Genomic DNA, 17390 nt, shown 5'->3' with positions numbered 1-17390 from the left:
CCCCCCCCGGCTTCTCTGTTCCGCCGAACATAAACCTGGACCGGTCCAGCCGGCCCCTCCTGGGCCGGCATATCAGTACTCCCCTCACAAAAACTCACCTTGTCCTCAAGATGAAAGTCAGGGAACTGTTGCTTCACAATCTCATAGGGCTCCCAAGTGGCCTCGTGGTCTGGGAGGTCCTTCCATTTGATCAACACATCTTTATTGCCCTTTTTGTTTGATCGGACTCCTGCCATCTCTAGTGGTTCTAAAACCACCTCTAGGTCCTCCATCATGTTGTCTGGAAGTTCTTCACTTGTGGCATGTTCCCCTATGGCCCTTCTCAGCTGAGACACATGGAACACTGGATGTATAGTGGCTGATGGGGGTAACTTCAGTCGGTACGCCACTGCACCAATCCTATTCAACACCTCATAAGGCCCAAAGTACCTGGGTGCTTATTTCTGATTCCTCCTTGCCACTGTCTGCTGTCGATAGGGTCGTAGTTTCAGGAATACCTTCTCCCCCACTTCAAACTACATGTCTCGTCTGTGTGAATCTGACTGCTTTTTCATGATCTGTTGGGCTCTCATCAAATGTTTCTTCAAATCTTCCAGTACCTTGTCTCTTTCTTCCAAATATTGCTCCACTGACGACACGGGTGTGCTACCTCTCCCGCAATGCACTAGGTTTGGAGGGTCCCTTCCATACAGCACTTTGAATGGGTCCATCTGGGAGGCCGAATGGTACGAGGTATTGTACCAGTATTTAGCCCAAGGCAGTCACTTTACCCATATCCGTGGGGCTTCGACACAAAACACCTTAAATAGGTCTCCACACTTCGGTTCACCACCTCCGTCTGCCCGTCTTTCTGTGAATGATAGGCGGTGCTTCTCTTGAGGATAGTTCCCTGCAATCGGAGTGAGATAGTTCCCTGCAATCGGAACAACTCCTTCCAAAACTGACTAAGGAATACCTTGTCTCGATCCGTCACTATCGATTCAGGAACCCCATGCAGTCTAACAACCTCCCTGATGAATGTTGCTGCCACAGACACTGCGGTGTAGGGATGACGTAAGAGGATGAAGTGTGCATACTTACTAAGTCTGTCCACCACCACCATGATGACAGTGTATCCTTCTGACCGTGGTAATCCGTCGATGAAGTCCATGGACACTTCCTCCCAAACTTTGTTTGGAAGTGCCAGTGGTTGTAACAGCTCTCCTGGCGCCATGGCCATGTATTTGTTCCTCTAGCACACTTCACACCTCGCCACCAGCTCCTCCACATCTTTACGCATCCCTTTCCAATAGAGTTCTGCTGCTAGCCTCCTGTATGTCTTCTGAACTCCTGAATGGCCTCCAATTGTGCTACCGTTGAATTATTGCAACAAGTTGGGGATGTGAATGAAGGTTCGTGGCAGAACAAACCTCCCCTGATACAATAGTCTCTCCCCCTCGAGGCAGTATCCCGGATGGCTACTTCTATCCTTCCGTAGATCCTCCCTGATCTTTCCCAATTCCTCATCTAACATGCTTTCTTCCTTGATGGCTCCCCAGTCGACCATCAAGGGTACGGACAGAGCTAACTCCTGGAGTTCCCCCACATATCTGGATAGAGCGTCGGCTGCCTTGTTCTCCAAACCAGGCTTATACTGGATCTCAAAGTCATAGCCTAATAGTTTGGATAACCACCTCTGATGCTCTTCAGTCACCATCCTTTGCTCTAGCAAATACTTCAAGCTCCTCTGATCAGTCCTCACAATAAAGTGCCTTCCCAAGAGATACAGCCGCCACTTTTGAATAGCCAAGATAATGGCCATCAGCTCTCTTTCATACACTGACTTCAATCTAGCCCTGGCTGAAAGCACTTGACTGAATTATGCTGCTGGCCTGTGATTCTGCATCAACACTGCACCTAGCCAATATCCTAATGCATCCGTCTCTACTATAAAGACCTGAACACAGTCTGGAAGAGCTAGAACAGGAACAGTCATCATGGCTTCCTTTAACCTCTCGAACGCCTGGGTGACTACCTCTCCCCAACAAAAATTGTCCTTCTTCAGCTGCCCAGTCAAAGGCCAGGCAATGGTACTGTATCCCTTCACAAACTTCATGTAGTATCCAGTCAATCCTAGAAAATCCCTCAATTCCCTGAGGTTCCTAGGTAGCGACTATTTCTGCTTTGCCTCAATTTTTGTTTGATCCGCTGCCACTCTTTCTTGAGATACCACATGTCCCAAGTATTCCACACTTGCCTGAGGAAAACTGCACTTCTTCAGGTTAGCTTTCAACTGGTGCTCCTGAAGCACTTCCAATATCACTCTCAAATGTTCTAAGTGCTCCTCCACAGTCTTGCTGTACACCAAGATGTCATCGAAAAAGACCAGGACAAACTTTCTCAGATGCTGCTTGAATGCTCGATTCATCAAGGATTGAAAGGTTGCAGGAGCGTTAGTCAAACCAAAGGGCATTACCAGAAATTCAGAATGCTCTTCATGTGTCCTGAACGCTGTCTTTGGAACATCTGCCTCCCTCATTCTGATCTGTTGGTATCTGGATTTTAAATCCAGCTTAGAAAACATCACTGCACCATGTAGCTCGTCTAACAGCTCATCAATCACAGGAATTGGGAACTTGTCTGGTATAGTGCCTTTATTCAGAGCCCTGTAATCCACATAAAATCTCCAACTCACATCCTTCTTCTTGACCAGGAGGACTGGACTAGAAAAAGGGCTGTTGCTTGGTCTGATAATCTCCACCTCCAGCATTTCCCGGATCAGCTTTTCAATCTCATCTTTCTGAATCTGTGGGTAGTGGTAAGGACGGACGCTGATCGGAGTCTCACCTTCTTTCAAAGTAATGGCATGCTCCAACTCTCTATGAGGAGGTAAACCCTGGGGCGGGTGAAAGACCTCGCTGAATTGGTGTATGAGCGGCTGTACTGCAGAGGGAACATTGCCTTCCTCCTCCAATCTGACCCCTTCCAGGTGGTGCAACTCTACTAAGTAGCCTTCCCCCTCTTCCTGAATGGTTCTGATGAGGGATTTGAGAGAAACTCCTGCCTTGGTCAGTTCGGAATCACCCTGAATTGTCCTCTTTCTGCCCCCAACCACCAACTCCATCCTCAATATACCCCAATTGATTTTGGTCTCTCCCAATGTCTGCAGCCATTTCATCCCAAGGATGACATCCGTACTCCCCAATTCCAAGGGAAGGAAGTCTTCCTTTACATGGATCCCTTGAATCTTCAGTACTACTCCTCGACAGACTCCTCGACCCATCTCTACCTTTTCGGTGCCCATCATTACCCCGTAACCTCTGGTATCCTCTAGCTCCATCCCCAATACATCCACAATCTGGGTGGAAATGAGGTTGCGTGTTGCTCCACTATCTATCAACACCACAACCTCACGGTAAGAGATCTCTCCTTTCAACTTCATAGTGTGACTCAAAGTGAGTCACACTACTGAGTTCAGAGAGACTTCTGCCACGTTCAGATGCAACTTCTCCTTCTCCTCCTCCTCGTGGTCATTCCCACCTCCCTCTTCGTCTTCCTCATCTTCACTAACGAGGAGAATATGAAGAGATCAGTCCTTGCACCTATGCCCCGGCATGTACTTCTCATCACACCCGAAGCACACCCCTTTTAACCTTTTTTCCTGCAGCTCCTTCTCAGTCAACTTTTTGAACTGCCCATCATTACCTTCTCCATCTTCTCTTTGGGTGTTTCCTTCATGCTCCCGGGGCCTGCCCTTTTACTGGTAAGAATGTGGTCGTCGTCCTGTACGACCCCCCTGAATAGTTTCCCCGAGTCCCTCTTTCAGATTTCTTCTGGTCCTCCACCAACTGGGCCAACTCCATGGCCTTGCCGAGACTCCTTGGCTCCAACACTCTGACTGCTGTTCTTATCTCTGGTTTTAGCTCCTTCATGAAATTCCCTTCCATGATTGACTCCGAGATATGATCTAGCCTACTAGCCAGATACTCAAACCTGTTCCGGTAATCTGCCACTGTGCCTTCCTGGGTAAGGGCAAAGAATTGCTCATAGAAGTCTTCTTCCCCATCGGCTCAGAAACGCTCTAGTAAGCATTCTTTGAACTCTCGCCAGCTCCGGATGGGCTCCCGTCTGTCACGCCATTGATACCAGGCTAAGGCTTTCCCCTCCAAGCACATCCCCGCCGCTGTCAATTTCTCTTCTTCCGTCAACCCATTGACAGCAAAATATTGCTCCACCATATAAATCCACCCATGGCCATCCTCCCCCTCGAAAACAGGCATCTTCAATTTCCTCACCTTGGGATCTCCCCGGTATCCTTCATAGCCTCCCATTCCTCTTAGAGGAGGTGGTCCCCAATTGTCCCGATCGTCCCACCGACGAATATACTCGAACCCCTCTTCATACTCTCCTCTCCTACCTTCAACATCATCACCTCGACGCTAAATACCTTCAAATTCAGCACCTTGACGATGACGTTCCTCCCTTCTTCCTTCAAAATCCCCCCTCGACGCTGAATTCAGCACCTCGGCGATGAGATCCCTCTCTCCTCCCACCAAAATCAGCCCCCCTTCTGTCATATCCCATACTCATCTCTTCCCTCGAAAGAGGCTCTAGAGGAGGCATGTCGTTCTCTTCCTCTAGGATCTCCACCTCCGAATTTCTCCTCCCCCGCAAGGGGTTCGGATTTCCTCCCATGCCATGGCCGTCGGTGGTCTCTCTTACTTCTGATGTTGCCGGATTGGTCTTCATTTCAAGTAGTTTCTTCATCATTTCCTCAATTGCTGTGAACTTCCCCTCCAACCTTTCATTGTTGGAGGTGATTTGATTTTGAAAGTTGAAGAATCTTTCCTCCAAATCGGCTTTCAATTGGCCAAATTCGCCTTCCAAGACGTCAACCTTCTTTCCGGCCATCGTTCTTCTCGACGGATCTCAAAAATATCACTTCCGGAAGCCAAAAGCAAGCTGAAAAAAAGGGATTTCAGCCGCCTAAGGTCCCCAATCGATGCTATGATACCAATTTGATAGGAAATACTCGTATGCACAAGCAATCCCACCCAAAAATAAGTACTGCAGCAGGGAAAACTGCTGTTCACAGCAGGAAATCAGCCAATAACAGTAGAAAACTGAGGAAATTGGAGAGAAAACTTGTAGGAAAACCAATAGAGCAATTGTATTTCACTAGATAATCCAAGAAAACAAGCAAAGATACAATTTCCTTCAATTCGAGAGGAAGGAAAACTCTCCTAATCTCCGGCGTTGTCAAGAGCCCAAAAGAAAATCCTAGTTCTCAAAATAAGACTCAAAATTCAAGATGAGCCTCATCCTCGCATTACTCCCTAATTAAAGCAAAAAGGAATCATACAAATTCCCTAAACACCACTCTAATTCAAATATTTCCCTCCTAAACATTGATTTAACCCAATTGGGGCCCACTAGAGGTCCCCCCCCCAGCTTCTCTGTTCCGCCGAACATAAACCTGTACTGGTCCAGCCAGCCCCTCCTGGGCCGGCATATCAGAGGTGTTGGAGAGAAAAACAAGTTTTTGTGACATTGTCTTAAGCCTGTTTAAAACTCTTTTTTAACTAGAAGGTATTGTTTGCATATTTTCAATAAAGTTGGTAATCTAATAGTCTAGTTTCTGTTGTTAAACTCTGTTAAAACTAATGGCCTAAGTTAGATTTCTTAAAGGGAATCTACTTGCACTTTTCCTAATAAATGTGGACCTAGTTGTACGATTCTTTTTAATATTTCAGAAAGAGCATGAGTTATTAGTAGTTGGATTTGATCATCTTGTTTCTTCATTTATTGCTCAATAATTCCGTATTTGTTATTTGAGAATAGTGCTGTTTTGGTTTGCTTGTGGTTTGATCTTGTTTTTTTGCGGATGCAATAAAATTATGTAATAGGAATCTATTTCTTACTTATGTTATTGATTTTAACTCTTGATGTATATTAGAGTTTTAAATTTCACAGTTATATTAGAGTTTACAGTGTGTTATTCCGCCCTTGGCATTGTCATCTCTTGGTTTTGAATATTCTTTGTGCTCTTGTGCTCTAGTTGTCTTCTTAATATATGTGCTTCATAAAATTTGCTACTTCACATCTGTTTGATTTTTTTTCCTATTATATTCGGGTGAGGGGGATTGAGAAACATCCTTTTATTCCCTTTCGAATTTTTTATGCATATCCCATTGCATGCTCCAATATATGGACATGCTTGAAATACAGCTCTGAATATCTAATATATAACTGTGATTTTCCTTTATTTATATTTTATATCATTTTTCTATTTTTCTCTTTCAGGAGAATTTAAGTTGGCATCACTTATAGTTATTGAAACTCAATTCGAGGGATGGAAATAGTACCAGGTACAGGCAAGAGGAAACTTTCGAAAGAAGCTTTAGATGAAAATCCCTCACCAGCTGATGAAACTCAGAATTCTGAAAGTGCAGTGAAACGGCGCAATATATCTCGAACTTGCATCCATGAGGTTGCTTTTCCAGATGATTTTAGTTCATCAAATAATGAATCAATTCATGGGACATTAGAGAATCCAATCTATGTTGGAAAAATGGCTAAAACGTATCCATTTGAATTAGATCCATTCCAACGAGTTTCAATTGCTTGTCTAGAGCGGAATGAGTCTGTCTTGGTATCTGCTCACACTTCCGCTGGTAAGACTGCAGTAGCTGAGTATGCCATCGCAATGTCCTTCCGTGACAAGCAGAGGGTTATCTACACCTCACCCTTGAAAGCTTTAAGCAATCAGAAATACAGAGAGTTAAATCAGGAGTTTTCTGATGTTGGTTTGATGACCGGTGATGTGACCCTCTCACCTCATGCCAGTTGCCTAGTCATGACAACAGAGATACTCAGAGGAATGCTCTATAGGGGTACAGAATTACTAAAGGAGGTAGCATGGGTTATTTTTGATGAGATACACTATATGAAGGACCGAGAAAGAGGGGTTGTGTGGGAGGAGAGCATAATTTTTTTGCCACCAGCAATCAAGATGGTATTTTTATCTGCGACCATGTCAAATGCCACAGAATTTGCCGAGTGGATATGCAAGTTGCATAAACAGCCCTGTCATGTAGTTTACACGGACTTCAGGCCTACACCTTTACAGCACTATGTGTTTCCGGTGGGTGGATCTGGTTTGTACCTGGTGGTGGATGAGAATGAGCAGTTTAAAGAGGATAATTTTGCAAAGCTGCAGGAGACTTTCACTAAGCAAAAGAATCAGGTGGATGGCCACCGAAATGTAAAAGCAAGTAGCCGGATTGCAAAGGGTGGTACTGCTTCAGCGGGTTCTGACATATACAAGATTGTGAAGGTATATCTTGTCTTGTTGTATTGAAGAGGAAGTGAAGTACATATATGCTTACTTCTTTGGTTGCACGGCATCTACATATGTTGTCCCTATCTCGTTGGGCTTGATTTTTATTTCTTTGATTTTTGTTTCTTTTTGTTGTTCATGCTTCATTTTTTATACTTTTGTCTTCTTTGTTTTTTATTCTTATCCTTTCTGCATTTTGTAATTCGGATGAGTTTTAGTACATAGATCATTCTAGATTTTCATGGCATGATGCATCTTATTATGGGAAATCTTCTTACTTCATTTTACACCATACTTATTGTTAATTTTTATTTTTTCTTACCTTGTGCATATGTGTGCAATTGAGTTTATTTGTAATGTAATTTATTTGATGCGTATTTTGATCTCATGTACATCTTAGAGTTGGTTTGACTTGTTTCAATATCCTACCGATAGATGGAACAGGGGGTGATACATACTGCATGTTTATGTGAATCTATAAGAATTTCCTTTTTTATCGATTTAATACTGAAAAGTATTCAGGGTAACCACTTATATCAGTTTTTTGCCGTGTAATCTGTCAGTGAGATATTTTTTATAGAAGGAAAATGGTAGCTTCTTAACCACTTTGATTGCCTTGCAATTTTGAATGCTGCTATAGTCTGACTGCCGTTGTAAAACTGTGGTTCCTTGACATTCTTAATGTTATGCCCGTGCTTCTTTCCCCCTTCATGTTAAATGATCCTTTGAAATATGTATATCTGGTTCTCTTGTTCTAATGTTTGACTGACCTTGTAGCACCTTAGATTTCTTGATCTCGACTCTTGAGCTTTGCATATGTGTGATAGATTCCCTTGTAGAGGAACCAAAGGTTTGCTCTACAAGTTGCTCATAGCTACCTATTCATTTATTTATTCGATTTTCTATAGTTATTGCATCGTTTCTTGCTATTTATTTGTTAATTATTTGTTTCCAATTTTAGATATTGTAATATCATTTGCTTTTGATTTGTTTGAATCAAGGCTTATTCAAGGCGTCATGCTCAACATCTCGCCACATTGCTTTTTGTTTCTTATTCTAAAACTTCATGTTTAATGCGTGATTATTATTCTTTTTTCTTGCTCAGATGATAATGGAGCGGAAATTCCAACCAGTAATAATCTTCAGCTTTAGCAGAAGGGAGTGCGAGCAGCATGCTATGTCCATGGCTAAACTTGACTTTAACACCGAAGAAGAAAGGGATGTTGTTGAACAGGTTTTTAAAAATGCTATCCTCTGCTTGAGCGAGGAAGATAGAAATTTACCAGCTATTCAGCTAATGCTTCCACTACTTCAACGGGGCATAGCAGTCCATCATTCAGGACTGCTTCCAATAATTAAGGAGTTAGTAGAGTTGCTATTCCAGGAAGGCCTTGTCAAAGCTCTTTTTGCCACGGAAACAGTAAGTTTGCAATATTTGTGATGTAAGCGTTTCTTCTGCATAACTTTCTGGGGTTATGATCTGGATAGATAAGCTTAGTGACTCGGTGATTTAGACTGAAATAGGTGTGGTTGTTTTGCGATAGGAATGATCAATGAAGTATTATTGGTGACTCATCTTCGTAAATTTTTGCAATTCATGATCATTGTCAGGCTTCTCTTAACAATTTAGGTTAGATTTTTATGTACTTCTTTTCCATGTATTGCTGTTTAGAGCTTTACTGTTTTTACTCCTACTTTGGCTAAATCTTTCTGGACAACTCTTTGGATATTATTAATCTTCAAATGTGTGCTATTTTGCTCGCTATAGTTTGCTATGGGCCTGAATATGCCTGCAAAGACTGTTGTTTTCACATCTGTGAGAAAATGGGATGGTGACAGCAATCGTTATATTGGATCTGGTGAATACATTCAGGTAAAGGAAGATAACTTTTTTATGATCTGGGTATCACAAAAATAATTGATGACTCAATCATTTTTTCAGAAGTCTTCAATGTATATTTTTATCCTTTTACTAACAAGCATTGGTTTGTGGCACCTGCATGTCCCATGAATAGATGAGTGGAAGAGCTGGCCGTCGTGGTAAAGATGAGCGTGGCATTTGCATTATAATGATTGATGAGAAGGTAAATGCATCATAATCATGAACTTGTTCCTATAGTTTGCAGTCTTTATTCAGTTTAGTGTCCTTTTCTTCTTTGCTTACTGTCTATACGGATTTGAGGTGTCCATGATCTATTCAAGCTTCAAAATATGCAAAGAAATTGCGATGGTAAAATTCAAAGCTCTTGACATTTTGTAAAACCTGTCAAAAGTTTTTGATAAAAGTAGAACATTCATTTAAAATTTTAAGCATTTAAAGATCATTAAACCAATTAGCCTCTGGCCATTCTCTGCCTTACTTTTAAACTTTTAATCTGTTTTCAGTTTTTACCTGCTTTGTATCCAGTCTTGCATCTTGACAAACATAACTAAATCTTGTCTTTAGAATTATAGCACATTGGACTTTTAAAACACGCAATAACTTGCCCTGATATTAAGCATATGTGTGGGGGAGTTAAAATATGGTCCTTCCGGCTATTTATGTGTAGCCAATTGTTGTGATACTATGTGTGAATACAAGAATTGCAATTTAAGAGATTGATAAAAGTTATTAACTTCGCATACTAGCAATAAAGTCTAGCTTACTCAAGTAGAGTTCAAGAAGATGTCATGAAAAATTAAGCCATAGTAATTGATTACACTTGGAGATTACAAGAACTTGCAAAAGAACAACCGAAGATTTAAATAATGCAAATAGACAATTATAGCAAAGTCTTACGTTTAAAATATAGATCCTTCACCTCGAGATCCTTTAATCACTCTTGAAGGTGGAGGTTAGCGGAAGAGGATCATAAGAACACTTAGAGATACCACTATTACACAAGTGATGCCGAGAGGACTCGTCGCCGGGGAAGAATCGGGATTTGGAGAAACGGGTGGATGGCCGTTGGTGGTCCACTCGTAGTCCAAGAATTGATCGTCGAGGATGTCCACGAGACGGGGGAGGATTCGGTTCAAGTATTCTTCAACGGTGTCGTCAAAACCAAACCCGACGTCGAAGAATGGTGATCGAACGATGTGGATGTCTCCGTGGGCGTCGAGTACGAATCCGTGATCAACTTCGGGATCCGCCATGCATCCTTTCCGGAAATGAAAGAGCACCAAGAAGGAGAAAGGGGAGATGAGGTGGCGGCGTGGAGGGAGAAGGGGTTGGGCCAGCGTGAGAGCTTGAAAGGGGCGGCTAGAGTGGGAAAACAAGGAATAAAATCAGGAATTCTGAAGTTATTTCAGGTTTTGGGTGAGTGGGAAGGAATTAATTTGAAAATTTCAAATTAAATCCAATTAGGGATAGGGGGCGGCAATGGGGAGTGGATGGGGGCTGATTTGGTGGGATTATGGAGTTAATTTAGGGGAGAGAGAAACCCCATGAAGGGGGCCGACCACATATAGAGAGTGGAGAGAGTAATTGTTATTAGTGAGCGGGGTCCACAACACTAATCAAACATATATTAAAATCTGAATTAAATTTCAGATTTTGCAAGGAAGGAAAGTTTCCAAATAAGAAGGCTATCAATTAGGATTAATTTGAATTTCAAATTCAAATTGAAATTCAATTAATATGATAGCTTTAAATCAAGGAGATATTTTAGGAAAGTCTTCAATGGCTCTTGGAAACAAATTTGAATTTCAAATTTGAAATTCACCAAGGCGGGAGGCCGGAGGCTACTAGGAGGGGACGGGGCCAAGGGGCGGGGAGGATTGCCGGTGGGTGGTGGCTGCCAAGGAGCCGACGGCTTGGACGGTCTAGGGAGTGACGGCGGCAAGGAGCAAAGGGGAGGGAGAAGGAAAATTCCTTTTTTTAAAAGAAAACATAATAGAGATTTGAATGGTCACAGATTCACTCACCTCAGTTGTTCCCAATCCAAATTCTCACAAAGAAAACTTGGAAAGAAAACCTAGAACTCACAAAGAGATCTATCTCCTCCCTAGAACTCACAAAGATATTTATCTCCTCCAAGAATCTCACTAAGAGATCACCAAGAAGCATAAGCTTTTCATTCAATCATTCATAAAACTAAACTATTACATTGCAAGAGGCCTTATATAAGTATGCCAAAATAAAATAAGATGAAATGATGCGAATGCCATCAGGGCTACATAAGTGACTCAATGCCCATAGGGGCAAACTAGGAAACGAAATACAAGCATAAATAAAATACAAATAAATTAGAAATAGAGGCTCTGGATCGTAGCTGTCGATCTACGTCTCCGGCGATGGTACACATGTCAAAATCTGATGTCCTCATCACCAATTTAGACTTAGAATATCACATTTCTCAAATTTAGCTTATCACAAGTAATCTCTCATGGACTAAATTTGTATTAATTTTATATGATCGAGAGACTAAATTAACTAAATTAGGTTCAATTTCTTTCAATTTCTACTGGCGAACTATTTGGGGCCAATTTTTAGAGACTAAATTGGAAGCATGTAATAATACTGGGGGATAAAGTTGGCTACATATTAATAGTCAGGTGATTATTTTGAGTTTTTTATCTATTTTTTTCTTGTTGGTGGATTTGATTGTTTTATGTTTCTAAAAGCATAGAAGCGAGAAGCAAAGATGAGCATCAAGCTACCAAGAATAGCATAACTTTATGAAGGGCCAATATTTTTTCCTTTATTGTATAAGAACGCTTTATGTTGTTTTTTATTTTTTTTTTGCAATTTTTTTTGCTCTGCTGGTGTAGTTTATAAATCATTATTTCCTAGTGTAGCGAGGATATAATTGTTGGGACTTAAGGCGAACCATTTTACTCTAGTGCTGCACATGAGATAACTCATCATTTTGCGACACAAATATGGCAAGCATAGCAAGAGAAAATAAATTAGTATTAAATCTTGAAAAGTTTTGAAAAAAAAAGTCCGTTATGTGAGAAGGAAACAATATTCTGAAAATCAGTCCATATGTTGCTTGTTTTTCCAACAAAGCATTCTAAGGTAACATCTTATGAGTTTCTGAAGAAGCTTAATGTTTTTTTTTTTTCTTTTCAGATGGAAATGGATGTTCTCAAGGACATGGTTTTGGGTAAACCTGCCCCTTTGGTCAGTACTTTCAGGTTGAGTTATTACACTATTCTAAATTTACTGAGCCGTGCTGAGGGTCAATTTACAGCCGAGCATGTTATAAAGAATTCATTCCACCAGTTCCAGTATGAGAAGGTCTGCTCTAGAGTTTTATTTGTTTTCTTCTAATATTTCATGCGAACTCAGTAGCTTTAAGTTCTGGAGATATTTAAAGTCTTTTTTTCTTACCTAGTCTTTGCCAGACATGAACAAAAAGATTTCGAAGTTGGAAACAGAAGCAGCTATGCTTGAATCCTCAGGCGAGGTAATGTCTGAGTTTGCATTGAATATATTTAAATTCAATGTATATGCTTTATATTGACTTGATTTTCTTAGCATAGACTGAACTTGCTGATTATCATAATTTGGGACTTGAAATTGCTCAACTTGAAAGGAAGATCATGTCTGAAATCACCAGGCCTGAAAGGATTTTGTATTATTTAGTCCCGGGTAGGCTGGTATGTATCTGGTAACCTCTTTATACTTTCAAGTTCAATTGATTTTTTCCTAGAATTAGTCAAAACTTCTGTGGTAGGCTGCTGTTTTTTAAAGAACAAATCCCTAATTGCATCAATTAAAGCATTCAAATTTTGGAGCTTGCAGTGATCAAATTTGATTCTTTAATCAATAAGTATGAAAATAAAAAATTTTTATGCCTCAATCTGAGTTGAATTTCAAAATATTTTCACCCTTTTAATCAGGCATCCTCTATTTAAGGCGTTGAAAAAATGTCGTGGAAGTTTTTCAGGTTTCTTTTGCTTCCTTTTTCAGGTCAAGGTACGGGAGGGTGGGACTGATTGGGGTTGGGGAGTTGTAGTTAATGTGGTTAAAAAACCTCCTTCAGGAGCAGGTTCATTACAACCTGCACTTGCTGCTTCACGTGGTAGTAGTTACCTCGTCGATACTTTGCTTAATTGTTCTCTTGGTTCAAGCGACAACGGTTCTCGCCAAAAGCCATTCCCACCTTGTCCTGGAGAAAGGAGTGAAATGCATGTGGTGAGTTCAAGCTTATCAAAGCAACCCACTTTATTAGCAATAATCTAGAGTAATTCTCAAAAGTTTTGTGTGATTTGGATGGATTAAGTTAGAATCCATTTAGTTTTACTGGTTTAAGTGTAATTGTTAGTTTGAATGCTATACTGTAGGTTCCTGTACCGTTACATCTAATATCCGGCATCAGCAATATAAGAATTTCATTCCCTCCTGATCTTCGTCCTGCAGAGGCAAGACAGACAGTACTTCTAGCTGTGCAGGAACTGCATAAGAAATTTCCTCATGGACTCCCCAGGTTAAATCCTGTCAAGGTAAGTCGCATAGCTTGATCCTTTCTTATCGGTCCCTTCTTATAGATCAACTTTGGAAAGTTCTGACAGAAATGTTAGATAGCATCTATCATATATTTCAAATTTCATGAACCTTGTTGAAGAATTTTTTTTTGTTTCTTAGTTTTGGAAGTTAAAGATGCTTATTCGTAGGTTTGTAAGTGATATGCTGTTAATCTGAAGTGATAAATGTCTTAAATCTAACTTTTATTCTTCATCAGGACATGGGTATCAATGATCCGGAACTTACTGAATTAGTTCATAAATTTGAAGAACTGGAGCAGAAATTAGCCGCTCATCCACTGCATGAGGTCTGTATTTACTTGGTTTGGTACTGTATTTTGTACCTGATGAGTTTTATAATGGGCAGAACTATTATATTACACCGGTTGCTTTGTGTTCCCTTCTAGTCTACCCAAACTGAGAAGCAATACCAATGGTTCCAAAGAAAAGCTCAGCTAAATCATGAAATCCAACTGCTTAAGTCCAAGATGAGGGATTCTCAGGTGATCTACTGAACTATTTTTCCACCTGCCTTGCCTTTTTTATGCTCGGTTGAGCTCACATGCAGGATATTTTCCTTCACCCGTTCAATCAATATTTAGCTGCTCTATGTTAACCATTTGATTCATCTTTGGGTTTGTGCATTTCCTTATCATAAATGCTATCGTTTTCATTCATCGAATTTTCTTGATGGAATTTGTTTCCTGTTCCTTCTTTGCAGCTACAAAAGTTCCGTGATGAGCTGAAAAACCGTTCAAGGGTTCTAAAGAGGCTTGGTCACATAGACGCAGACAGTGTAGTTCAGTTGAAGGGGCGTGCTGCCTGTCTGATTGACACTGGCGATGAACTTCTTGTCACGGAGCTTATGTTTAATGGTGTTTCCCTACACCCAAGTGAATATTTTTACTTTTACCTTTTCTACGGTAGTTGTTTACAGAACTAAGTTTGTTTAATTATTGTAATTTTGTAACAGGTACATTTAATGATCTCGATCCACATCAAGCTGTTGCCCTTGCAAGCTGCTTTATTCCTGGAGATAAATCAAGTGATCAAGTATTTTCGAGAATTGAGCTAGCAAAACCTTTACAACAGCTTCAGGATAGTGCCAGAAAAATAGCCGAGGTTTGTTTTGTTTCTATTCTATTCATTCATTTCTAAAGAGAAACTATTATGTTGATTGCACTAAGGCAGGGACTTGGTCCCCTCAAGTGTAAGGAGTGACCTTTTTTCATTTGTTTGTATTGAAATTTTTTTTACGCAATTCAAACTAATGAAGGTGGAGTCCTCACTTGAGGGGTTTCCTAGTTTTATGTTTGTTTGTCCTTTGTCTCCTGCTTGGTTTGGGATGCTTTACAAGTTGCAACCCTTCCCCCTTTTGTCTTTAGAAAGTGGTGGTCTTTCTCTTAAAAGCATTTTATTTACCGTGTATCTTTCTTCTCCTTTTTTAATAAAAAAAATTATGTTGATTGCACTAAACTGCGTGGTGCACATGCAGATACAACGTGAGTGCAAATTGGACATAAATGTGGAGGAGTATGTTGAAGCAACTGTAAGACCATATTTGATGGATGTTATCTACTGTTGGTCGAAGGTTTGCATTCCCTGTAGACTTGCTTCCTACTATTATATTAATTATATAAAAGCTAGCATTCATGGCTGCTTTCTTGTAGCGGAATGAAACTATTTCTCTTCTTCTGGTTCTAAATATGTTTATGATTTATCAGCCAATTAGTAACAAACTATCAAACAGCAATTACTTGAACCTTTAACAATTAATGCTATGGAATTCATCCTCTCAGCTTCAGCTTGTTAATTTTTTGCTCTTTTTGAAGGGCGCAACGTTTGCAGAGGTGATTGAAATGACAGATATTTTTGAGGGAAGCATTATACGCCTAGCCAGACGGCTAGATGAATTCTTGAACCAGGTAATATTCTTGAAAGTTTAGTGTCTTTCTCTGGACAAATTATTCTAGGTAGAGACAGCACACAAGCTTAGGTTCAGATTTGCTGCGCTTTTGTTGTATTTTTGCAAAAGGAAGTAAACAATTTTAATTGCGTATTAGCTGCCTTTTTGCTGCGCTTTTGTTTAGTATTTCTAAAAGCGCAGCAAAAGGACAACAAATATTTAATTAGTAAAATATTTGTTGCGTTTTTACTGTGCTTTTGTTGTATTTTTACTAAAGGGCACCAAAAGTGCAATTAATACACAATTAAAATTGTCTATTAGCTGCCTTTTACAAAATTATAACAAAAGCGCAGTAAAAGCGCAGCAAATTCGAACATAAGCTTGCGTGCGGCCTCCGCACAGAATAATTTGCCCTTCCTCAGAACCTATTCACATGTTTCATTGGAGTTGTGATGAGCACTGCGTACTTCCCCATTGCTAAAAGCAAGTTATATTCAGTTATGTACAATATGTTGTGAATTGCTTCTTAGTGGCTGATCTTTTGTATTCTGCAGTTGAAAGCTGCTGCCCATGCTGTAGGAGAGATCAATCTGGAGAAGAAGTTTGAATCAGGCACTGAAAGCCTTCGGCGTGGAATAATGTTCGCCAACTCTCTGTACTTGTAGAAAGGGCATGCTTCTGGTTTTCCATTGGCATGGTTGTGCAGCTATTGATTCTTATGAGGGAGCCATTTCCTGGGCATCTGAAGATTACAAGTACATTTGGGTTATAGGGCTGCTAACAAGAGAGTAACTGGCTTTGCCATAAGAAAGGATCGGTTTGGAAAGTATATTTTGCATCGAATCAGACCGAAAGGCTGTGTGGAGCTGTGATATCATTGTATCAGCTTTATAGGGTCAGATGTGTGAGCTCTTTACTGTATTAATTTTCTACAATCCTTCCTAAACTAACAATGAATGTGGATTGTAGTTAACTTGTAGGGGATTTTAGTTACAACCCCAGTTTTATTAACCCCCATTCTGTGTCTGCAAGCTTTTAAGATGTATTTTAGTTGTCCTGTTTTAGTGAAGTTTTTTCAATATATATTTCTATCTGTTGATGATTTTTTATGTTAAAACTGGATTTTCATCCTCTTAAGTGCATCTCCAACCGAACTCCAAATGCTTGAATGGCGTTGCTCGCGAGCTCCAGCCGGACGGTAAAACTTCCGCTATTTTGTTGCGGGTGAACAGTGGGACGCCAATATTGACGTTGCACTGTTCATCTTTGTTATTTTTTTATCTCTACCGAACTTGTCGAAGAAACGCGTGAAAGAAGATAAATATCATTACCTTCACAAAAGGGGGTAAAATGGAGTTCGATTGGAGATTATTCACATCATTTTTTTGTTTCACGGTGGAGTGAAAAATGAGATTTTCGGTTGGAGATGATCTAATTCTCCAACGAGTTGCATCCTCTGTTTCCAATCATCTATTGAATAGCATTCGTTGGACCTCTTCATTTGAATAGGATAAGCAGCAACATTTGGACTGAAGAGTTGCTGCTGTTAACTCTCTTTGAGCCTGCGCGATTAGTATAATTTGGATGATCTAATCATAATTTTGTTAAGGCTAATGTTTTGTTTGATCGTAACATGAGAGTGTTAGTTCATTAGGAGACTCATGGCAAAATAAGCAACATAACTCAAAAATAAAGATTTACTAAAATTTGAAG

General features: G+C 40.4%; 1 protein-coding gene across 3 annotated transcripts in view; it reads left to right on the top strand.

The window, feature by feature from the left end:
- The window catches only part of LOC110096722 (DExH-box ATP-dependent RNA helicase DExH10), a 21318-nt gene extending 4558 nt beyond the window's left edge, over positions 1-16760 (top strand). The window contains exons 2-17 of one of the 3 annotated variants that reach the window (XM_020822782.2): positions 6283-7315; positions 8424-8738; positions 9087-9191; positions 9334-9402; positions 12375-12542; positions 12640-12711; positions 12788-12904; positions 13218-13442; positions 13592-13750; positions 13990-14079; positions 14179-14274; positions 14493-14646; positions 14745-14893; positions 15267-15362; positions 15604-15696; positions 16232-16760. In XM_020822782.2, the coding sequence (XP_020678441.1) occupies positions 6332-7315; positions 8424-8738; positions 9087-9191; positions 9334-9402; positions 12375-12542; positions 12640-12711; positions 12788-12904; positions 13218-13442; positions 13592-13750; positions 13990-14079; positions 14179-14274; positions 14493-14646; positions 14745-14893; positions 15267-15362; positions 15604-15696; positions 16232-16342 (3003 nt within the window). In that variant the 5' untranslated portion in view covers positions 6283-6331 and the 3' untranslated portion in view covers positions 16343-16760. The remainder of the gene's footprint in view (positions 1-6282; positions 7316-8423; positions 8739-9086; positions 9192-9333; positions 9403-12374; positions 12543-12639; positions 12712-12787; positions 12905-13217; positions 13443-13591; positions 13751-13989; positions 14080-14178; positions 14275-14492; positions 14647-14744; positions 14894-15266; positions 15363-15603; positions 15697-16231) is intronic. The other 2 variants (XM_020822783.2, XM_028695412.1) reach the window with 2 other exon arrangements.
- The last annotated feature ends 630 nt before the right edge of the window (positions 16761-17390 follow it).

Source organism: Dendrobium catenatum, unplaced genomic scaffold (genome assembly GCF_001605985.2).
Source record: "Dendrobium catenatum unplaced genomic scaffold, ASM160598v2 fragScaff_scaffold_631, whole genome shotgun sequence".
NCBI lineage: Eukaryota > Viridiplantae > Streptophyta > Magnoliopsida > Asparagales > Orchidaceae > Dendrobium > Dendrobium catenatum.
Note: the sequence above shows the minus strand (reverse complement) of the source record. Positions and strands in the feature narration are given on the sequence as shown.